The 25,407-nt window shown below is 43.5% G+C and overlaps 1 protein-coding gene across 1 annotated transcript in view; it reads right to left on the bottom strand.

The window, feature by feature from the left end:
• The window catches only part of LOC116893526 (nesprin-1-like), a 136,239-nt gene that overhangs the window by 103,208 nt on the left and 7,624 nt on the right, over positions 1-25,407 (bottom strand). Inside the window, 6 exon segments of the mRNA XM_032895251.1 lie at positions 3,600-3,773; positions 4,640-4,834; positions 14,344-14,505; positions 14,685-14,852; positions 22,664-22,804; positions 24,069-24,263. Of these exon segments, the coding sequence (XP_032751142.1) occupies positions 3,600-3,773; positions 4,640-4,834; positions 14,344-14,505; positions 14,685-14,852; positions 22,664-22,804; positions 24,069-24,263 (1,035 nt within the window).

Here is a 25,407-nt window from a genome sequence, read left to right as displayed (position 1 = left end):
AGAAAATTAGAAAATTATTTTAACAATCAATTCAGTGTAAATCTTATTAGTCTATGTGTGCTTTTCACCACAGGGAATAGGCCTCATAACTCAAAGTCTCCAGACCCACAAAAGTCATCATGTGGCTTGATTTCTGTCTCTGTCTCTGTCTCTGTCTCTCTGTCTCTCTGTCTCTCTGTCTCTCTCTCTCTCTCTCTCTCTCTCTCTGTCTCTCTCTCTCTCTCTCTCTCTCTCTCTCTGTCTCTCCTTCTCTCCCTCTCCCCTTCCATCTTCCTTCTTTCCTTTCTTCCTCCCTCCTTCCCTCCCTACCTTCCTTCCTTTTCCTAGGACTGGATCTCACTATGTAACCCTAGGCTATCCTGGAACTCTCGATGTAGTACAGGCTAGCCTTAAACTCCTAGAGATTCTCCTGTACTGTTTCCCAAATGCTGGGATTAAAGGTATACATCAGGATGCCTCACATGTGACTTCAGTCCCATGTCACAGCCAATTATGATAATGAAGCAGGGTTTTTTTTTAATGCTAGATTTTAAACTCAAATATTTTTTAACATTTCCATAACTTACTAGGGTCTAACTTCTAACTGGATTAATATCTCCATTTTGAATGACTTAAGGTAAACATTCAATTTGAAAAGTCAAGTTGATTGATCTGTTTAGTTTCAATGCCATATACTTCTAATTCCTTAAAATGCTATGAAAATGCATTTTTACTGCTTTGTAAATTTCCTGCAAATTATCAGAATGGTGTGGAGTACACTATAGGCTTTCTGAATTTCCTTGAAAATGCAGGCATCTGAAAGAGGGGTTGGCAACAACAATATAACCCTCGTGTGAAACAGATGCCTCAACTATTTCACAGTAGGAAAACGACTAGAAATGACTGAAAATGCTCCAGCCCACTTGCTTAATCCCCATTATCGGACAGAGAGTGACGCTGCTGGTACACAGAGAAACACTAGAAACATGATCTAAATGATAATGATCAATATCATAAACCCCAAAACATGACTAAAGAGAGACCACTGGGGTACCCTGCACATCTAAGAGGAAACTAGATTTAACCAGTTAAAGCAGTTGCTGCAACTCTTTTGATGCCGCATGGGTGAAATATGAAACTGTGCTCGCTGATACTTAGCCCAGTGGATTGGACAGAGTTTTCTAGACATTCTTTCTTTTTATTTAGTTTTTTCATTTCGGTTTTTTATGTCTGTGTATTTGCCTGCATGCACATCTGTGCAACACACATGCAGTGCCCGAGGAGGCCAGAAGAGGACATCAGGTCCCCTGAGACCAGAATTACAGATGGGTGTAACTGGGTGCTGGGAATTGAACTCAGGTCGTCCGGAAGAGCAGCCAGTGCTCTTAGCTGCTAAGCCATCTCCCCAGCCATTTGAGTGAAAGATTTCAACTGTATTTCGCTCACATATGAAATGTAGTATGTTAATATTCATGAAGTGTGATGGACACCTACAAGTTCACTGTTTCATGCTGGATTGGATCTGGAACACCTCCTATAGGCATCCGTTAAGAGTTTGGTCCTCAGCTTGGTGTTATTGGAAGGAGATAGAAACCTTCATGAAGCGGGGTCTTAAGGGGACTTTAGGTGCTCTGTTTAAGTGGATTGTGGGTGCTAATGTTAATCTTCCCTTTGGTGCCAAGCAATGAATGAGCAGCCTCCTTCCATGTGCTCTGTGTGTCTAAAACAGTGCTGGAGCGCATGGAGGAGAGGCTTCAACAGGATTGAAAGAAACCTTTCTGCTTTTTAAGGTGATCATCTCAGGGATATTTTTCTTACAGTAGTAAGAAGTCAGCACCAGTATCTATAAGAAATAACAATAAAAACCTCTATGTGAGGCTAGGGTTGTAGCTATGGATGTGGACCTTGCCTAGCACATGAGGCTTTAAATTTAATCCTTGCTATTTCTTAAGAAAAGAAAATGAAACGGAGGGAGGGAGGGAGGGGGGAGGGAGGGAGGGAGGGGAGGGAGGAGGGAGGAAAGAAGAAGAAGAAAAACCACATTGAGGTTGACAACATTTAAGGAGCTGGGGATGTGGCTTAGCAATAAAATCTCTGGATTTGATTCCCAGAATTAAACCAAAGGTCAAACCAAGCCCAGAATGCTTTTATGAAAGAGTTCTTCTGCTTTATAACCCTGATGGAACCCCCGTCTTACATCAATTCTTAGAAACCTGACATGGAAGGAAGGAAGGCATTGCACCTTTAGGAAGACAACTCCCTGGCTTCCTAACACTGCTTTCCCAGGCACCGTGTGAGCACTAGGTTCAAAATGGCAGCCGAGCACTCAGGAGGCTTCCAATTAGTGACATTTACTTCAGTTTGCTTCGCCGATACTAATTCTTCTTATTTAGTTTATATTTCTTTGGTTGGTTGATGGGTTTTGTTTTGTTTTTTGAGACAGAGTCTCTCTGGGTAGCCCTGGCTGACCTGGAATTCACCCTGTAAACCAGGCTGGCCTCAAAGTCAGAGATCCACCTGCCTCTGCATCCCGTGGGTGTGCACCATCACTGCAAGGCTAGTTTCTATTCCCTTTTAGCCATTAAATACAGATACTATAGATATCCTCTTATCTATAGTCTTCTAAAATGGCAGTCTGAAAGCTAAAAGTTTAGCCAGGCTCGGCAGTGTATGCTTGCCATCCCAGCATTAGGGTGGAGGCAGGAACATTATGAATCCTGAGCCAAACAGCTCTGCCATTTTGAGACCAAAAAAACAGAAAGGCCGAGTATGGTAGCTCATACCCGTAATCTTAGCACACAGAATCAGCATGAGTCTGAGGCCAGCCTGGTGACATAATCAGTAGTACTACAAAGTAAGATGTAAGACTTAAATAACGATAGGAGAAAACAACTTTGATATGAAGGACTAGGATTACAGACTTAGAGATACAAGCCGTTATGCTGAAATTTTCTCCAGAAAGTCTTTTAGTTACGTTTTAGTTTTTTTTTTTTTCAGTTACGTCACTATGCGTATGTGCACATGAGGGCAGACCCTCATCAGAGGCACTGGATGCCCTGGAGCTGGAGTTACAGGCAGGGAGTCACCTGATAGGGATGGAACTGAGCATGGGTCTTCTGGAAGAGTAGGAATTACTCAACTACTGAGCCATCTCTCAAGTCCCTGAACATTTTCAAAGGCTACATACCACTGGCCATCTTTATTAACAACGAATTCCAGGTTTGAATTTTATTTTTGCTGTAACAATGGACTCTGTAAATATGTAAAGTCTCAAACTTGTGGAAACTCACATGTCTATATCAGGAAATTATTATTATTATTATTATTATTATTATTATTATTATTATTATCTGTAGTTTCTAAAATGTCCTTCACAATGTAGATGCATTTCTTGCCTTTCCCTTATGATGTAAAGAAGTGATTCTCAACCTTCCCAATGCTGAAACCCTTTAACATGGTTCCTCGTGTTATGGTGACCTCCTCCAACCATGAAATTATTTTGCTGCCACGTCATGCTTTTGCTCCTGTTTTGGTTCATAATGTAAATATCCCATATACAGAATATCTGACGTGTGACTCCTAAAGGACCCTGACACACAGGCTCCAGAGTATCTTTGTACCTGGCAGTCCACCAGCTGGGCATCCATGTCCATAGGCTCCTGGGATGTACCCGCTGCAAAGTCCAGGGTGGCCTTTGTGTTCAACAGCCAGTGGTCCAGCTCCTCTGCCTCGCAGCGGTACCTCTGCAGAGCCTGCTCCTGTCTCTGCTCCTCCAGCTGATCATTTAGCTTCTCCTGAGGAATTAGAAAGAGTTAAATTGGAAGGAGCACTGAGAAATGAGAACTTAAAGATTCCATACAACTGAGCGACAGTCTCGAGCCCTGGCTGCATACACAAACAAATACCTAGGCTTAGACTACATCTCAGAAGACATTAGGATGAGATGAGTCTCCTCTGCCCCAGAGTTGAACAAGGCATCCTCGAGAGCCCTGAAGGATCTAGCAGTCATGAGAAAGAGGAAATCAGCCAAGGATTAGAACCAGACAGTGATGGGAAGCAGTTGCTCTACGGCAACAGACACTTAACCTTGATTTCTGTGAAGGTAGGAACAGCAGCTGACTAAGGGACATCTACTCCACATAAATGAGCAACACTTTAGGCAGTTGATCCTGTGGAAAGGAGCGACCAGTGGTATTTATGTCAGAATAAGGCAAAAACCAGAGTTTTAGGCCAACTATCAAGTTTTCTCGATTTTTGCAAATAATTCATGCTGAAACATTAAGGCCACACTTATTCTGAAACCCTACATACATTTTTCATAGAGTAAAGACAATATGGTGAAATTAAAGTTACTTTTAGGTCCTTCAAATACCTCCTTTTAAAAAACTGTGTCACTAATTGTCATTATTGTTTTTAACATGCATTTAATTTTATGTGTTAAAATGTTTTGCCTACACATTTATCTGAGAGAGGGAGGGGAATGAGAGAAGGAGCGGGAGGGAAAGAGTAGAAGTTTAAAAATATATATCAAAGAAGAGACCAGCAATTAAAACAACAAAACCCCTGTGGTTCACACTGGTACCCAGAACTGCTAACAGACTAAGCAGGACCGGAAACCCCTCTGAAGCAGGACCGGAAACCCCTCCAAGGCCCCAGTCACCTCCAGAAGCTGCCGCTTGCCAGCCGCTTTCATCCTGATGGTGGACATTCGCTCAGCCAGGACGGTGAGCGTGGACTGCAGGGCTAGCTGCTCCGCTGGGTCCGACTCCTGAGACTCGGCCGCCAGCTCCTCTGCAAGAGACGCCTGGAGCCCATTGATCTCGTCTTGCAGCATCTGCACCTCGTCCATCAGGGCCTGTGGGGAAGACTGTGGGATCACGCTCTTGACTGAGGACTCCAGGCCATGCCACCATACACCTACTGAGGTCAGTGGCAGACTCTTGCTCCGATGTCATAGGTTGAGCCAACCATCAGGGCTGTCACCTAGTTTAACTTTCAGAATGGCATTATGGAGCTGAAAGCTGGGACAATTCTGATCTGGATGCTGGGGACTTAAATGGCTTTGAACAAACTAATTAGCATTTCTGGTTTCCAACAGGCTCATTTGTAAGGGGAGAGGAATCTTCAAATATGTTCATATTCATTCTCTTCCTTCTGAACCTAACTCAAAAACTCACAGTTTCCTAGGGCTAACTTCCAGGCCACCGGCTCTCTCCAGAATTGTCTGCCAAGGTTTCCAATGCTTTCTGAGGCTGACCACCTCCAAGGCATACCCCTAACCCAGCCTCCTTTGTTCAGCGTGCACAGTTCAAAGGCATGTCGATCATACTATGTATCTTTAAATAGCAATTACCGACGGCTCTACTTTTAGGATAGGCTCCTTTGGTGGCCCACAAAACAACAGATTAAAAACCCAAATTGGGGGCTGGGATTTAGCTCAGTGGTAGGCGCTTACCTAGGAAGCGCAAGGCCCCAGTTCGGTCCCCAGCTCGAAAAAAAGAACAAAAAAAAAAAAAAAAAAAAAAAAAAAAAAAAAAAAAAAAAAAACAAATTGGAGAAGTCACTATGCTGAAGTTTACCGTCATCAGACATAGAGCAAGGCCTTTGTCAACATTCCAAGAACTAAGAGATAACAATCAAATCCCCAAACTGCCTAGTGTCACTGCACAAGATAACAAAGCTCTCTGCTTTAATCTTTAAAGGAGAGTGATTTAAAGTAACTCCTAAATGCTACCTTGTCTATCCTGCCTCCCTGCCCTGCCCTTAAAAGGAAAAGAATTTTGAGATGACTAACTCACTATCTGTTCCTCAATTCTGGTCTGGTTTGTTTTTGAGATAAAGTCTTACTATATAGCCCTGGATGGGCTAAAACTCACGTAGACCAGATACCTCCCTCCCTGTCATTGGGATTAAAGGTGTGGAAAACCACACCCAATCCTGTTTTTGTTTTTGAGACAAGGTTTCTTGTAACCCAGGCTGCCCTGGAACTCTCTTTATAGATGAGGGTGACTTTAACCCTGGTCTCCTGTCCCCGCTGAGAATGCAGGTGTACACTACCAAATGCCCTATTCATTTGGTACCAGGATTTGACCTAGGGGCTTGTGCATGCCAGGCAGTCAGGGTACTAATGGTACGTCCCCAGTCCTATACAGGTCATCCATCCATCCATCCATCCATCTCCATCTATTTACCTTCTATTTAGGTTTTTTTTTTTTTTTTTTTTTTTTTGAGACTGGGGTCTTCACATGGGAAATTCTTACTTAGAAATGAAACAGCGTATTATAAAGCTAGGCAGTATAGGAAAGGTACTTGTGGTCCAGTGAAGTAACACGGACCCAACTGATACCTTTGCTTGTGTTAGTCCTTCCACAGACTGCAGACATCACAGTAGGCACAGTGCCTCCTTCAGAGGGCACTGCCGATAATATTAAAACAATTAAAATCATATTAAAGGATTAATCAAAATAATTACATTTAAAAACTGATTAAATTAAAATAAGATTAAAACTAACAAGAAAGAAACACCTCTCTTCCCAACTGAGTTTTAACTGATTGTTAAAGTCCAAGGTATTACATAGACCTAGATAGGAAGTAGGGGCAGGACTCCCTGGTTCTTCACAAACTGTACGGTTCCAGGGTGCTACCATACTGACCAGGAAATAACTTGAATTTCCAGACTGACCCTTCCTCTGTGACTGCCTGCTACATCTCTGCTTGATCTCCACTGGAGTCTTTCTTTATGCCTTACTCAGCCATGCTGGATTCTAGGTGCCTTTCAGTTCTGTGTGTTACAGATGTCTGCTCTTAATCACTGGGACTGTCCACTCTCACAGTGTTTTTCCACTAACAACAAAAAGATTTCTTTAATGGTGCCTTTCGATAATCAGAAAGTTTTTGGTTTTGGGGTTTTTTTAATTTGTTTTGTTTTGTTGAGACCAGGTACAGTGGGTAGCCTTGGCTATCCTGGAACTCACAGTACAGCCATGGAGATGGCCATGACCTCAGCTTGCTTCCAATTCACAACGACTTTTCACCTGCCTTTGCTGGGATTTAAAGGCATGCACCACCACACCCAGCTAAAACAGAAGTTTTACATTTGATTACATAATGATATTTTTCCTTAACAGTTCCAGCTTTGGGTGTTCTGTCTGAGAAAACTTTGCCTACTGTGTCACGATTACCATGTGGCACCTCGTCTTCAAAGGGATCGTGAGTGAGGGATGGTAAGTGGCTCAGTGGTAGAAATGGGGCTTAGCATCCTATAGCTCTAGGCTCCCCAGAACTCAAATCAAAACTAGCAAAAGATAAAAGAGTCCTCTGGGAACATGATTAATAAATGGAATGGTGCTAGTTTTTCAAAACCTTCTAGAGAGGTGTATAATAAGATAGAAATAGAGAGAACAGCTGTTAAGAAACTTTACTGGCATCATCATGACATAAAGAGAATTTTATTTAATTTGAAAAACTGTTGGTATATGATGGATCAGAAATGAAGAAAAATCTCGTAACTCTGGCCCTATGGTCAGCATCACCTTACGTGTTTATGTTTTGTTTTGTTTTTTAATGATTACTTTGTACTTAGGTCTACTATAATCCAGTTTAATTTACCACATTCCTTTGTTTCCAGTGTGGTTACAAATGTAGGCATCACTACCACCACCCTTCCCTCTCTCCCTGCCCCTCTCCTTCTCCTCCGTTTCTCCCCGTCCTCCTCTCTCTAGAGAGGTTTGCAGTACAATCTCTGCTATGATCCAAACACATCTGTTCTTGGAATCTCCCGGGAGCTTTGTAAGTCTCTGTAAGCCAGTGGCTCTCAGCCTGTGGGTCCTTTAGGAGTCACAGACAGATCTCCTGAATATCAGATGCTTACATTACAATTTATAACAGTAGCAAAATTACAGTTACAGCAATGAAAATAAGTTTACAGCTGGGAGTCACCCCAGCGTGAAAAACTGTATTAAAGGGTTGCACATTAGGAAGGCTGAGAACCAGTGCTCTAAGTGGTAGGACTTACTTTTTCAACTTTAGCCATCTTCTCCCTTCCTGAGAGTGGGTGGGGATTTTTTTTTTCATTTTTTGTGTTTGTTTTCATCGTTTGTTTGTTTTGATGCGGGGTCTACACAGATCAGGCCTCCAACTTGTGTAAGAGGATAACCTCGGACTTATGATTCTCCTGCTTCTGCCTGACAAATGCTGGGGTTGTATGTCCTTGCCACTGCCCCCAAGTAGAACTTCTGTCCTTTCGACATATAGTTTTCTTATATTGCAATATCTTTTATCAAGCCATATAATCCATGGTGGCTTTGAATGTGCAACCCCTGCCTCATTATAGGCTTGGGTCACCATGCCTAGCCTTGGGGGTGATGGATTTTGAGGTTTCATTGAATTTATAGACTGACTTCCTTAATTGTTCATTTAAAGTATTTTCATGAATTATTAATTGTGATCACTTGTTGAAGACCCAATTGTCAAAAACTATAAATTCTGTATTGTTTGTTTGGATTTTAGCCTCCTCTATAATTAGCCTGGCCTCATTGGATCTCCTTCTCTTGTGTAGTTTGAAACCATAGTCCCCCTCCCCCTCTCTCTCCTCTACCTTCCCACAGCCGTACATACAATTCCTCCCACCCATGTGCTATTATTCCAATTCTCAGCCTACAGGCTAGATGTCACTTAATCTACCCCCATCCCTTTCTTATAGAGCTCACAATAGTATTTCTGTTTTCTCTGCAGCTTGCTGGTGATTCACACCACTTACAGGCGGCTTTCAAATCATATATTTATAAAAAGCCAATTTTTTGGCTGTTGGCCTAGGGGGTGTTCAATACATCTAAGTGAATTAATTCGAACTCATAATAGAGTTGGTAGGTACCTAAGTCATATAAGAAACGACCAGAAAGAAAAACCCCAACTCCTCATTAAACCTCAGTGGATTTGGCTGATCAGGGTTGTGGTGAAGTCACTGGCTTCTCTCTATATCTCATTCTCTCCTTCTCTGAATATTCTCCAGTAAGAGAAAGAGTGATTTGGCTCCTTGGAGCTGCCAGTTCTATACTACTAAGGGAAGTCCTCTCTTCCCAACTTCTGGTCCAGCATCCAAGCTCAGTGACAACTGGGAAGGTTTTACTTGGAGCAATGAAAACATTTTACAAACATAGAAGTGGTGCTTGTATGGTGTAACCACTTTAAATGTCAATGAGTTGTAGGCATTCGTTAATTTTGCTATGTGGTTTTCATTTTGTAATATGTAAAGACATCCGTGGGCTAGTCAAACACACCTTCAGTCTCATAATTCAGAGAGGAGCTCATGGCCAGCAGCTGGCCCACGGTACCTGGCGCAAACCAAAGAGAGGGAGATGGAGTCGGCACTGACTTGTGGTGATAAAGAGGGCATGTGAGTGGCAGGAACAGAGTCAGACAAGTGACTAGAGATTACTAGAAGTTGAGAAAGGGATCTGAGAAAGGGGGAGGAGGCAGGGAAGGAGGATTTGATCAGTGCATATGCTATATACATGACTTCACTGTGGCCTGGTCTGCCAAATCCACTGAGATTTAATTAAGGAGGAGTTATGTTTTTCTCTATGAATAGTTCTTATATGATTCACACCACACACACACACACACACACACACACACACACACACGTATACTTATATATACATATATAATAAATTTTAGAAAATTATACTCACTCCCATTAAGATACCCATCCACTAATATTTCAATACAAGATACTTGGAGCTTTCACTAAAGCCCAATTCTTCAATAGTCAGGCCACATGGAACTCATGTTTATTCAACTCCAAAAGAAAACAGTAACTCTATGCAGACTCTCGAGTTGATACTTTTTGCTCCCATGTTCTATTTGTTACAACAAAATAGCCTCAGAGCTCATCCTAGAGCCTGTCACTGAGCAGAGTGTGGCGAAGATGCCAAATGCCCAGACCCCGCACCCCTTACCTGGGAGGGCTGGGAGAGCTGGCAGACTGACCAACTGAGCTAACGGCCAGACCTAGATCTAGGACTTGGGGTTGGCTCTCTATAACATCTACCCCACCTATGAGCTGCTAGAGTGTGTGAAAGGGCTGGCCCTGCAGATCCAAAGCTGCATGGTCTCCATGACTCAGGGAAATAGCAGGATATCCTAGAGGAGTTCCTGAGGATCCATTGTTGATAGTGGAGCAGAAGCCAGAGGCCTCGAACCAGGCCAATGACTCACTGCAATGAACATCTGCAAGCGGTTTTGGCAAAGGGGCATACTGTGTGACACACCATGACACACCGCAGCCTCCATGGTGAGACATTTTGTTGTTGTTGTTAATTTTTGTTTTTGTTACCTTGGAGGTGGTTTACAGGGTGGAGGGCAAATATGGGAAGACTGGGATTGGGGTGCATGATATGAAACTCATGAGTGTCAATAAAAATGTATGGGAAAAAAACATAGAAAGAGACTCAAATCCCAAATTCCAACCACAGGGTACATTCAAACACAATGGCCAGCTTACAAACTGCACCAGGCCCTGTGCCCTTCATACACTGTAGAGACCCTAACTGGAGAGAGAGATGCCTGAAACTCCAACCAAACTGAGCTGCACATTGAGGCAAGTCAGGAGCAGGGGCTCTCACCCTTCCTAAAGCTGCAACCCTTTAGGGCAGCTCCTCATGTTGGAGTGATCTCCAGTCGTAAAATTACTTTTGTGGCTACTTCATACCTGCAATTTTGCCACTGGTGCTAGTTGTAATATAAATATGTGGTATGCAGGATATCTGGTGCACAGCATATACGACCTGTGATCTTTGAAGAATAAGATTAACAAGAACTAGTCCTCATGACAGAGGGCAGGAAAATAAGTAAGAAGCGGCGCATTTCTATCAATTCTTTTAAAGTATAAAGAGCACACTGGACTTTTCCACCACTGTTCAGTTAGAACTCAGAAATAGAAAATCTAAAATGAAGGCCTGTTTCAGACTCCAGGCACGGATTTAGATAGTGTGTGGGCACCAGCTCTTCATGTGGGCAGCTCTGTCCCAGAATTTGTAGAACTCAGGCCCAGACATTGAAAGCAAACAAAGATAGCTCAGGAAGGAAGTGCTAGAGTGGGGGGTATATATACAATTGCACCGAATCCCATGTGCTCTGTGTTTCCTCGTCCTCCATTACACCGTGAATAAGCTATGTAAGCCCTGGTGCCTAGCTTACTGACATCATTAAATGTGCTGTCTTCTCACTGTGGTGATGGGAGGCACTGTCCTCGGGACAGAAAGTCATGGACTCAAACTGCAAAAGAAGTTACTTGATGTCTTTCTGATTCATAATACTTAGTAATAATGTATAGTTTTAGCTGATGAGATTTCAGAGAATTATTAACTGTGAGCGCCCATCCTAAGTAGTCCTAAATGGGACATCGAGATCACTATCCCCATATACACACACATGTATGCCCACACACAGAGATACGCACACATGTGTGCACACACATATACACACGGAAATATACACATTCACATGTGTGCACCCACACATGCACATATATACACATGTATGTACAAATGTACGCACTGAGTATACAAACACACGCACGCACGTGCACACGCGCACACACACGCACACGGTTCAGAAAATAGTGCAGAAGAGAAGGCAGAAAGACCAAAAGCACTTTTAGGGAACAGTGTCTGCTGGGCACATTGGCGTTGTCAGAACTCACCAACTCACAGCTAAGCCCTTCAAACTTCAGCACAGATGGGGGAGGAGCTCGCAAAGACCCTCCCTCCCAAGGCTGAGAAGCTTTGGCAGTTGGAGATTGCTGGAGTAGACAGAATCTGTGTGGTTTGTTTTGGTTGGTTGGTTGTGGAAGTGACCCCTGTTATACATTATACAATATACATTTCCATACTAATAGTCATGGACGGGGAGGTGGTAGTGCTGCTTGGAGCTGATATGCATGCTCTGTAAGAACTCTAGGGTGTGAACCACCATGACCCTGTTTTCTTGCAGAGCATCCCTCCTGAAGGACCATTAAAGGGTCTTGAGGGAACTATGGTCAGTTACCTAGGTTATAGGGAAGATAAGCCGCCAACATAGGTAGAGGTAACCTAAAGACAGACAGAATAAAACGATTTAAACCTTCTCCCAAATCACTGATTCTCAATAATATGTGTGAGTCTTGAATTCCCCTGGTAACGCCCTTAGATAAGTCATCCTATATTCTCTTTGGCTGCTTGAAGGAAAACGGGACCATCAGGCAAGGACGTGACACTCTGGACCCTCTAGAAGGGAGAGGGATGTCTGGAGGGTGAGGGCTCTAGTAAGGCAATGGATGACAGTCAGAGAGAACAGCATAGCAACAGTCACATGAGTGCTACATAGTCCTTATGACTGTTAAGATCTAATAAAACAAGGTTACTTTTAAGTGCATGCATTTATTGCCATGTTTTCCAAGCTGGGCAGACTGCAGTGACCCTAGGGAATCTAAAATGTTTGTCAAAAGGTCTAAAATCAGTCTACCCTGTGTATTTAATACCTACCCTGAGAAGTTACAAGCAGGGGCTAGAGAGATGGCTCAGTGGTTAAGAGCACTGACTGCTCTTCCAGAGGTTGTGAGTTCAAAAATCCCAGCAACCACATGGTGGCTCACAACCATCTGAATGAAATCTGATGCCCTCTTTCAGTATGTCTGAAGATAGCTACAGTGTGCTTATATATAGTGAATAAATAAATCTTTTAAAAAAAGAAGTTACAAGAGTTTCAAAAGCCTGAAACCACTATTTCTCAATATGCCATCTTTACATGGGATGTGTGCATTTTTATCTTATACTGAGAGGACACATATTGCAAAAGAAAGCACTTGTACTGGACACCACATGTGAGCAAACCATAAAGTCCACATTTAGAGTAGACTCCAAATGGAGTATAGGACAGAAATGCATGTATGAATGTGTGTGTGTGTGTGTGTGTGTGTGTGTGTGTGTGTGTGTGTGTCCATCCTGGAGATCAGACTTGGAGTCCTAGCATGCTGGACATGTGAGTGACAGCCCCAGCTCTGTAACCCCATTTCTAAAGCTGGTAAACTGCACTGTCTCCAATAGACATGCCTGTCACACTGCACTTTTATCTCTCTCTTCTAGTAAAACTGAGGTCCTGTTCTCTTCTTAAGGCTTATATTTTATTGTTTATGTATACGTGTGTTTCTGTGTAAGTGCCACATGTGTGGGGGTGTCTGAAGAGGACATCTGAATCACTCTGGAGCAGGAGATTTGCGTAGTCACTGAGGACTAAACTCAGCTTCTCTGGAGAGCAGGAAGTGCTCTGAACTGCTGAGCCGCCTCTCCAGCTCCTGTTCTGTTTGTGATGGGTCACCCTAAGTGGACCTCGTTACTCTGGACTTTCATTTCCCGTGTGCTAGAATTATTGGTGCACACCTGGCTTTTTACAGTTCTGTTACATGTGATGCTTTATTTATTTTTATGTCTAGGACTGTTTGGTCTGCACACATGCACATACACACACACACACACACACACACACACACACACACACGGGTGCTAGGATCTGAATCTAGATTCTGTGCAAAAGCAACATGCATATGGCACCTAGAGGTCAATTAACAACTAGAGACATCTTTCTCCCTCTTTGCTTTTTGGGGAGCTGTCAAATGCTGCTGGGCCCTGGCCAGTATTAGGCAGCACTGTCCGATGCCATGTGGACTCAGCACGCAGATGAGCCCAGGTCTCCACATCCTTAGACCTCAGTTTTGCTATGTAAGAGCCACTGAGGCACTGACTGTGTTTGGTCGGGAACTCTAGAGCACAGGCCTCGTTGGCAGTGCCCACCTCCCATGTGTGTATCTTAGGGTAACTTTTAAGCTGATGTATTTTTAACAGCATCTTTCTAAATTAGATTTATGGGATCAGCTCTTTCCTCACATAAATCTGACACTTTCTCTAACTTACATAAGCTTTTGAAAATGACTGGAGTGAGAACAAAGCTTCCAACTCCTTTCCATTGACTCCTGGGGGAGGGGGGTCCTTCCCAGATGAGGCCAGTTTGGGATATAATTTTCATATTTTTACAACAATGGCTCATAACTAAACAAGATCAATCTGGCAACTAGAAGACAAGACCCTGAGTATCAGAGAAATTCCCAGCGCAACACCAAGGCACGTAGGTTTTAAAAATTAGAATCCAGGTCTGATTTCCTCTGTTCCCTTCTCAGATCCCACCCTCCAGGAGTGGTGGCGACTCCCACCTTTTATAGTCTTGCTCATTCCAACAAGAACCCTGCTCTTCCCAACAGGAGCCTGACAGGCCAGTGCACTCTGATTCTATCACACAGGAAGCTGAAGTCATTGGGATTGCTATTTTTACCTGGTGCTCAGCCATCTGGCTTTCTGGACTCCGGCCGGGCTGGAGGCTCTCGCTCAGCTTCATCTCCATGGCCTCCATCTTGGTCGAGACGGACTGGAGGGCGTCCTGGTACTTCTGCTGGCGTTCCAAAGCTTCGTAGAGAGTCCGCTGTTTTTCACTGATCTGAAGGAGAAAGGGGACCTTACCAACGGCTTCCTACTTCTTATCTTGCAGGTTGTGACATTTCTTTCCTCACAGCTTTACCCAAGGGTATCTGACTGTCTCCTAGATGTGTAACGCTACATGTATTTCATAAGACGATACCCAGAGTGGTAGGTGTCTGCGAAGCTCGAAAGACTTACCACGTTTTTTAAGGTTTCCCAGGAGCGCTGGAGGTCGCCCAGTTTGGCAGTCGCTGAAGGCTCCAGCCCAGGCTCATACAACTCCTGGGATGCCGCAGCACTGGGGGGGATTCTCGCAGCATCTGTCTGCAGCCCCTCGGCGGACAGAGCTTGGTAGTACGCAATGTCCTGGGTGGGGAGCATAGCGTCAGAGTGGGGAGGAAAGGCAGGCTCGGTGTCCTTAGGAAACTACTCTTCATGCAGTGGAAAGACCTAAGATTTGCATTCATTGTTGGGTGCTATAAACTCAGTAGGCTAAGATTCTCGGAAAATAACACCTAAAATTAAAGATTTTTAAAAATAACAAGTGCATTACAAGTGTCTTAGCATTCTCATCGGTATGAAAAGATGCATACCACGATTTCAAGTTGCCAAAGTACCTTCTTGTTTTATGTTTGGAAAAATAGTAATGCAAACTGTTCATGCAGTAGTCCCTATTTAACAGGTTTATTTTTATTTAGTCAGTTATACCTCTAATTAACCAGCATACTTCTATTGAACCAGCACACCTATATTTAACTAGTATGCCTCTAGTTAACTAACTAGTACACTTTGATTTAACCAACACACCTCTACTTAACCAACACACTTCTACTTAACCAGAATACTGTATTTAACCAGCACACCTCTACTTAACCACAATATCTGTACTAAACCAGCATACCTGCATTTAACCAGCACTGCTCAAATAACTAACACATCTCTAATTTGCCAGTATACTCTATTTCTAATTAATTGGGGCCCCTTTATTTATCTAGTACACCTCTAATTTACTACTCTGCCTGTACTCAACCAATACAGAAAAGGGATGTGCACGACCTGATCTAGTTCCAAAGTGTAGTTCACAACAGTGGTTAATGTTCTGAATGAGGATTGAAAGGGACTTTTTTGAGGTTGTTTGTTTGCCTGTCGTTGTTATTGTTTTGATTTTTTAAGGATTAAATGTAGGAGAAGACAGGAGGATTGGGAGGAATTCAAGACTACTCAGGTACATGCCAAGTTTGAAGCTAGCCTGTGCTAAAGGAGACTGTCTCAGAAATATGAATCATCTAGAAATATTAATTTTGTAAACAAAGCCATATTCTGATTTGCAAGTGAATTAGTCACACACAAAAATAATTATTTTAAATATTAAATGGTATAAAAATCTAAGAAACTAATAATTTTAAAAGATCAGTCTATGCCTGACAGTGGTGTTGCACAACTTTAGTCCCAGCACGTGGGAGGCAGAAGCAAGTAGTTCTCTGAGTTCCGGGCCAGCCTGGTCTATGGCGCAAATTTAAGGACAGCCAGGGCAAATTTTAGGACAGAGAAACCCTTGAAAAGCAAAACAAAAGCCAAAAACAAACATCCTTCTGCTGATTTCTTGGAAGTACCTGAGAAATCCGCAAGATTACTGTTGAAAACGCATGGTTTTGACTGTCTTTTAATTTCTTGTATGTCTGATATACATATATGTATACACATATATGATATACATATATGCATATGCATGTATGTATGTGTGTATGTATGTGTGTGTGTGTCATTTTTGATAGCATATGTATGTGGTATATGTACATGTGTGTGTTACATGTATGCACTTGCATGTGGAGGCCAGACGTTAATTTTTGTTGTCTTCTTTGACCAACCTTTACCTTATTTTTCAAAACATAGTCTGTCATGAAAACTCACTGACTGAGATTGGCTGGCTGGCCAGTGACATTCGGGGACCCACCATCTCTGCCTCCAGGTGCCAGGATGATGGATGTGCATCGCCCTGCCTGGCGTTTAGATAGGCACTGGGCCCCAGTCTCTTGGTAGGCACTTGCTGACTGAACCTTTTCCCCAGTCCCTGTGTGTTCAATGGTGTCTATATGCACTTATCTGAGTCTTAAGCTGGGAGCCGTGTTTGTATGCTGTCAGTTGCTATCTTAAAGCTCCACATTTGGCAGCTGTGCTAGTGAAGGCAATTACGGCGACTTAAAACCCTGAGCCTTGCTGATAACCACGTATTGAGGAAATTTGCAAAGAAAGGTTGTGGCCACCTAGGAAAACAAACGTAATGGCAGGAAATAGTATGATATCTGGGAGGCTGGCCTGTCTCAGGCCAGAAGGGTAAGACAGCAGGATTGGATCAGCCTGGGGGGTGGGACTCTAGCTGACTTCTCTCCCCTTCCCCACCCCATGGTGCTCTGAAATTGGAACAAGTTATATCTATTCTGTGTATTGGCTCAACACTGAGAGTGAATGCCGCCTTCTACCTGTCCCTGTTGTTGCTGCTGACCTTGCCCCTAAGCCCCCGACGTTCACTGATGGCACAGCAACATGGCTGCTGGTTCTTTTCCCCATCACTGTCTCGATCCATCCAAATTTACTTTGCACATGTGTGTGCCATACATGAAATGCACACTTGTGACACATAGTCTACAATACGCACATACACTATGCACAATTCATGTCTAGAGTGCACCTGTTGTACACAGTGCACACGTACAATGCATGATTTATAGCCAGCACCACGTCCTGTCTTCTCTGATTCCTGAACACAGGTGTGATGTGACCATTAAGCCTTCTTCACCTACTTCCCTGTCTGCTGCTCTGTCTTCCCCACCATGAGAGACCAGATTCTTCTGTAATTGAAAGCCAAAATAAGCCATCTCCCCGCAAAGTTGCTTTGTGATGTATTTTGTCCCAGCAACAAGAAGGTTACTAATACTCCCCCCGCCCCCGTGCCCACTTCTAGTATGCCCATTGATCCAAAATGATCTGGTCTAAGTTCTGGACATAGCTGCTTAGTTAAATTCCTTCAGTGGTTCACTGCTGTCTCTTCTGGATAAAGTTCTGATTCATACGCCGTAAATTCATTTATATGGTCTTTTGTGGTGGTCAGAATGCTTGGCTATAGGGAGTGGCACTATTAGGAGGTGTGGCCTTGTAGGGCTTTGAGGCCTCCTACACTCAGGCTCCACTATCCTGGGAGATGGTCTCCTCCTGGTTGCCTAGAAGAACGCCCAGCTCCTCCAGCACCATGCCTGCCCAGGTGCTGCCATGCTTCCTGCCACGATGATAATGGACTGGACCTCTGAAACTGCAAGCCAGCCAGAATTAAATGTTTTCCTTTGTAAGAGTTGCCTTGGTCATGGTGTCTCTTCACAGCAATGCAACCCTAACTAAGACACCCTTCATGGTGTGACTCCCACATCCCCTCACAATCCAACTGTTTCCAATTGTACTAAAACTCTTTGCAGTTGCTGCCTCTGTGGCTCATGTTCTCTCTGCTTCCAGGTTCCCACATGGGGTCCCTTCTACCTGAGAAAGCTTTGCCGCCTGTCATCCTAACATCTTCCATACACCTAACAAGGCTTCCCTCCCTTACAGCTAATGGGGTCAGGTCTGATGCAGACCCGAAACCACCCGGCTTGGCTGCTGCCTCTGGGGTCTCCCATCACCTGATGCTCCCCTTTATCAGGCTACCTGCCACCCTCTTAGCCCCGTCATCTGCCTTTGCTCACAAATTTGTGAACTCCTTTGTAGGGAGCCGTATTGGATTTGGGCCTGGCCACTTTGTAACTGCATGGCCACAGTTAAGATTACTGCCATAAAGTCCTGGGATTGTTGGACAGAGGCCTCTCCCATGAATTTACAGCACAGGAAGAAAAGACCAAGTATCTCCCTAGTAAACACCCGGTGTCTCCACTGCATGACCTCTGCTGAGCCCGGCTGATGCATGTGGAACCGACACACCTGGACCACACCTGGGTGGTGGTCAATTTACTTCTGCCTTTTGCTTCCTCAGCCTTTATCCTTGAGATTTAGGCTGGTCAGGCTGGAGAGATGGCTCAGGGGTTAAGAGCACTGACTGCTCTTCCAGAGGTCCTGAGTTCAAATCCCAGCAACCACATGGTGGCTCACAACCATCTGTAATGGGATCTGATGCCCTCTTCTGGTGTGTCTGAAGACAGTGACAGTGTACTCATATACACAAAATAAATAAATCTTAAAAAAAAAAAAAGATTTAGGCTGGTCTTCTGGGATTTCTCCCTAATTAATTCAGGTCTCATAGTCGGTCTTTTGTTACCTAAGTCAGGAGCCAGGGTTTCCCACTGTGCTTCCCAGATATTTTCTACCTGGAGAACTTCGGTATATAAGTGGTGAATAAAGCTACAGGAGACTCTCTCCCTCTTCCTCTCTTCCTCTCTTCCTCTCACTCTCTCTTCCTCTCTTCCTCTCTCTCTCTCTCTCTCTCTCTCTCTCTCTCTCTCTCTCTCTCTCCTCTCTCTGCCTCTCCTGGCTTGACACGATAACCTGTGTGTGTGTGTGTGTGTGTGTGTGTGTGTGTGTTTCTTTAATCCCACAGGCTTTCGCCCGATTCTCGGTACCATGTCGGTGCAGGCGCCGACACTCCTTCATGACTGCCATAATGCCTGCTTAAAGCCTTGTTTTCCCAGCATGTTCTATGTGTTCAGCAAAATAGCAGGCAGGGAGCCATGTGTAATAAATCTTGTACCTAAATTCACTTCATAGACATTAGAAGGGTCACAATAGTCACCTATAAGCTTGAAATCTTAAATGGAAAATTCCATAATGAGCACTCCATAAAAATGGCATTAAGTGTTCTCTCTTATTGCTATTGTTGTTAATCTCTTACTTCCCCTAATTAAAAAATGAGTTCTTGGTAGGTATGAAAGTATGTGGAAGAGAAAACAGTGGGCGTGGTTCCATCTGTGGCCTGAGTACCAGCAGAAGTCTTGGAATATTGGGGAAAGTGGAACTATGAGACTACAGCTGCCACCAACTTGAAAAAACAAAGTCCAGCCTTAAATAAAATTTCTCAATTACATACTCAATTATAAAGCCCTCCCAAAAGAGCTAGAATGCAATTTGTCAACAAAAAAATATTTTTGGGTTCTATGTATATATGGCTCATGCCTATATGAGAACTGGTTTCTAGATTGATAGATAGATAGATAGATAGATAGATAGATAGATAGATAGATAGATAGATTCTTCATTGATGTACCGTCTTTTTTACTGGATATTTTATGTATTTACATTTCAAATGTTATCCCCTTTCCCAGTTCCCCCCTCTCCCATACCCCTCCCCCTGCTTCTATGAAGATGTTCCCCCTCTCACCTACCCACTTCTACCTCACCACCCTGTCATTCCCCTACACTGGGGAAATGAGCCTTTACAGGACCAAGGGCTTCTCCTCCTATTGATGCCAGACAATGCCATCCTCTGCTACATATGCAGCTGGAGCCAGGGGTCTGTCCATGTGTACTTTTTGGTTGATGGTTTAGTCCCTGGGAGCTCTGGGGGGTGGGGTAGTCAACAACTAGTTTCTTATAGAGTTGAAAGCCCATTGTCTTATGTATGTGAGAAACCTGGGTCTGTTATAGGAGAGCTACTTGAACTCAATGAGTAAATCACTAAGAAGCCCTATAAATAACAGCTACCATCAATGCTTGGTCGAGTGAGGAATCACCATTAAAAATGTGTATCTCAGTGCTCATGTGTCTAAGCATAAGATGCCCAAGGAAATCAATCTGGACAAACTTGGCTCCGATTTGATCCACATTTTTCCAGTCATAAGAGTAACGATAATTAAACATCTCATTTAACGCTTATAGTTTTTGTGCTGCTGTCCATTTTCGTTTACACAGAAGGAGCTGAGGAACAACTCAGGGAGAGCCAGCATGGACCCTGAAAGGCTGTGATCTCATGGAGCTTCTGACCTGGAGGCCAATGACACGACACCATATTTGTCTCAACTCTTCTGTGGGATCCAGATTAGGGCTTGTGTCTGGGGAGATGGATGAGCCTGTGGCAAACTCTGAGGACGGCTCCTTGTTTCTCCACCCTCGCGTTCAGAGACTGTGAGGGGGAATCTGTTTGTTATGTAACAGGGATCTACTTACAGAAGAGCGAGCGCACAGCCCCTTCACGGATATGATATTTTTACATAACTATATCTGGCTCTCCTTGGACCGCTGTACATTCTGTACTATCCAGCGTTGGCGGCCTGGAAACCGGAGCCAAAGGGCATCCTCCAGACACTCCTGGAGTTTCAGAACTAGTTCTGAAATCTAGCGCATTGCCACCCAAGCTGTGACTATTTCTCGCCGTGCTCTGATTTACACTGCACTCTGGGAACATTCAGCCAACTGACATGGTCGTAGATGTGCTTGATTAAACAATGCCAAGACTCCACTGGCTATTTCGTATTATCCTCAAAGCCAAGCCATCTGCCTTAGCCCAAGTTAGGTCACTTCTGCCAGCTAACAGGGGTCCCTCTGTGGATGTTTGCCTAATGGACTTGAAATGACAACTTGTGATCAGGGAGACTTGTTATAAACTGAGCCATCAGAAACCTAACCTTGCTCAGTTTAAGATGTGATTATCATGGATGTCAACTAATAATAAGGAAAATGTGCATGTGTTTTGTGATGACTGGACACCCTCACATGTACATTGAAAGTGTTTTCCAAGATGTAGCAGAGAAGTAGGAAACATTAGAAAAGGCATAAACTTCCACAGCGTGCAGTGTCAAGATCAGTATTGATTGTTCTACATGAAAACAGTAAGAACATTATGTAATCATTTCACAATATAAACCAGCTGACCATAGTCCACCTCCTGTGGTTCTAGTGACATCCGTGTTATAGGAAAGAAACCATATCTTCCAGGGATGAGTAATTCATATTTTTAATTCAGAGCTCGGGCAACAGCTCCCTTAACCACCCAGGGAGCTCTGAACTTCTCCTTTTCTTATTAATTTCCTCTTATTACTCTTGCCATTATTCAATCCTTGTTGACCTCTCGGTTCTGAGTGTCAGGCAGAAAGCCTTGTGCTGGGTATGCTCAGGGGTTATATTTGTTAGTTTTGAGCTTCGGCTTTTCCACTCTGTAACTCAAGGTGGAGAAAACTCACTACTTAGATCTCAAGCTGGCGCTGACCTCGTGGGAAACGTACCCCAGCCTCCTAAGTGCTAGGACTTTAGGTGTGAACTACCATGCGCAGCTAAGAATGTATCTGGTGAAGGGATGACTTAAGACCTTTCCCAGAACTGTATCGGTCTCTACCAACAGACTCTGATATCGTCTAAATGTCTCATTTTTTTATTTATGGTTGTCCTCTTCGTCACAAAAGTTCCATGTTTAACACTTTGGCTTTAAAATCAAAGTGACATAATGAAAGAAGCATTCTTCTAAAGTGATGGATTTCTATCTCCATCTCTGAGACACTTGCTCTAATTAGTGCTCCCTCTCAATGTTAGCTCATGAGCAGTTACATAACTTCTTAGCAACATCATTGAAATCTGTCAAAATTTGTTTTGGCTAAAAATACATCACTGCTTATCACACATTAATATTTTTTAAAGTATTTTGCTTATATCATATATGTCTCACTAAATGTTTTGGCACACCATTTAGAATATGTTATATTTAATATAAGACATGGTAGAACGCAGCCCATAACGGGGCACATCTTCATTTTATAGAAACTAAAAGTCTAATATGAATGTAAGGTTTTCTACTTAAGGTAGGACCTGGCCAGTGTTACCACTGTCCTCAATGCATGCTAACTGAGCCATAGAATCCTGTGCTCTCCGTTGGGATACAGTACCCCATGCCTGTGATTGCTTTAGGAAGCTAGAAGGCCTCAAAAGGACCTTCTTTGGGCTTTAATTTACATGAATGAATTTGTTTATATTGGGCTATAATTTTCATGAGCTAAGGTTTGCATACCTCACCACCAGTAGCTCAGTAGAGGTGGCGACATAGGTCACCTTCCATGACTCCCATAATTTACGTGACTATCACACTTAATGATGTGGCCCCTGGACCCAAATTCAATGAAGTTGGGGACTCCTAGCCACAGACCAAGGAGGATGGCAACAGAGTACTGCATCCACCAAGAGCTCACAGTGTGGGAAGGAGGAGTGGCAGGGGGTACCTGGTTAACGGATGCCTCAGTGTTAGCCACAGGTGATGGGGAGCGACAGGCAGGTGGAGAGGAAATCTCACTGTTGGTTCCCTCCTCCCCAGACTCCTCAGTGACAGGAGACAACAGAGTGTGACAGCGCCCTGCAGTCATCTGCCATGCAGAATGTAGCCCGGAGGACATAAAAATCAGTTAGCTATGTTAGCACAAAACCCCCCACAGACACAGCTCAGGATATCATTACCTAGCCAAGGCTGGCATGACTGACATTAGTTCACACATTAACTCTGGGTGTTAGGATATCAAAGTATGGCCGTCAGGCGATTGTGTCAATACTGTTTCTGAACCAGACAGATCCATGGCTGCACTTCATACCCAAGAATTTTGCTGTTGGTCAAGAGTGTCTCTTTCCATTTAGTGTATTTGTGGCTTTATAAAATAAGTTGAAAAATAGGTGTCAAAGAAATGGGTCTATGAAATAAAACCCGGCCCATTGTGAGGGCTCAAGTACCAAATGTCCCAGGAAAAGGAATGCAGTGTTTCTCAACCTGTGGGTCATGACCCCTGGTGGGGGGAGGTTGAATGACTTTCTCCAAGGGTTGTATATCAGATATTTTCATTATGATTCATAACAGCAGCAAAATTACAGTTATGAAGTAGCAATAAAATAAGTTTCTGGTTGGAAGTCATCACAAGACAATGAACAGTATTAAAGAATCACAGTGTTAGGAAGGTTGAGAACCACTGATCTAAAGTCACACATGGCCACATGGGTTTGGGATACGTTAATTATTATCTGAGGCATAGCGTAAGTGTAAGTGAGGAAAATATATATTGCCAGAAGATACTGTAGTTACCAAAACACTCCGTTGTAAAAATGTATGAGGAAATAATGGTACAAAAGGGAGATTAAATAGTCTCTTGGTCCCAAACTGAAGTTCTAAAGTTTGAATTCTTAATTTCCTTATTTCTGTCATAATATATGTATATATATATCACATATATTAGAATATATCACATATATATTAGAATATATATGTATATGTATGTGTGTATATTTATGGGAAAACCGTTAAATATATGTCATGACTCTCATGTCCCTGTGGTGTAAAGGAATTATTTTCAAAATAAAACACAAAGTGGGTCAGTGTTATTGCAAAATTGCTCATGAATGAAAGGCAGCCCTTGGACTCCAAATTTAACATTAACAGTCCCAACTGTCACTGTTCACAGGTTAAAGATTAGCTCTGACTCCTGGGCAGTCAGTCACTGAAAATGAAGAAACAGGCTCCTACATTAGAATCTGTAAGCTGTAAAAATTGTCTCTAACGAAGCATGGCTACGGCTCCTGGGCCACCACCAGCCAAGCTCCAGCCTAAAGAGCAAAGCTAGCTGGAGTGTCAGGCTTGATCCTTACCATGACCACGGAGGGGTGGGCAGAAGGCGTGGGGAGGAGCTCGGGGTCCACATCCTCGGTCCCTTCCGCCAGTCCCTCGACCTCGGTCACGGTCAGCAGCATAGTAGCGTGCTTGGCTTTCATCGTCAGCATCTTGCATTTGGAATTCAAAGAGGCGATCTGCTCCTGGTAGCCCTTGATTTTCTGCGCCAGCTCCTGCGGAAACATTTTCCCACTGTGTGTCAGCGCAGCATCAGAAGGAAACAGTAGTGGCGTTCATCTTCCTGCCGCCCAGAGCCAATGAGAGGCGGAGCCGAGCCCTGCGCCGAGCAGAGGCGGTCTGCAGCTGCTGGCTGCTGCACCTCCAGCCTAGCCGAGCCAGACCACAGCGAAGCCCAGCCCAGCCCAGACACTGAGCCCCAGGCAAGCTTGCACTGGGAATATGGGGCGTACAGATTGGCTCTGAGCCCTGACAGGTGACCCTTAAGCTATTATGAACTTCCAGTATGAGGTGCTGGCAACTTTCTCCAAAATACCTTGAAGTCTCTGAAATTTACCAGATGGTTCATGCCATGGAAATTAGGTCATGTGATGACTAACGCAAAAAAAAAAAAAAAAAAAAAAAAAAAAAAAAAAAAGCAGTGCTCAGCTCTACTAACTATGTCCAAGAGGTGGCAGTCACTTAGTAAGTCACTTAGGCAGACACAAAGCAAACTGCTGGTTCCTGTGACCAAGACCTTTGTTTTTCTATAGAAAGTCAGAATAGCATGTATAAAATCTATGATACCTTAATCCTTAATTTGTACGACGACTGACCTCCTAAATATAATATCTATTCAGCCAATATTCTTTCATCATACACACCACACCTCAGATGTTACCTTGTATTTCAAAACAGAGCTCTGAATTGCTGCACAAGTGAATGCCATCTCATTTCATTTTGCTCTTGAAAAATAAAACCATTATTTTGAGACGTTAATTGAAACTTTTTGGGATGGCACACAGCTCCTAAAATGATTAACTACGAATCAGTTCTAGGAGTGTGGCAATTCTAAATACTACCGCTATACTTTCTTGCTTACATTAAAACAAAACCACCATAATTCTAAGATGTTGAAGCAATGTTTCCTCATATCTTTAACAGACTGGAGTATATGTACTGAGATAGTAACATAAAGATGGAGAGATGGCTCAGGGGTTAAGGGCACTGACTGCTCTTCCAGAGGTCCTGAGTTCAATTCCCAGTAACCACATGGTGGCTCACAACCATCTGTAATGGGATCTGGTGCCCTCTTCTAGTGTGTCTGAAGACAGCTACAGTGTGCTCATATAAATGAAATAATCTTTAACAGAAAGATGC

This window comes from Rattus rattus, chromosome 2 (genome assembly GCF_011064425.1).
Source record: "Rattus rattus isolate New Zealand chromosome 2, Rrattus_CSIRO_v1, whole genome shotgun sequence".
Taxonomy (NCBI): Eukaryota; Metazoa; Chordata; class Mammalia; order Rodentia; family Muridae; genus Rattus; species Rattus rattus.
Note: the sequence above shows the minus strand (reverse complement) of the source record. Positions and strands in the feature narration are given on the sequence as shown.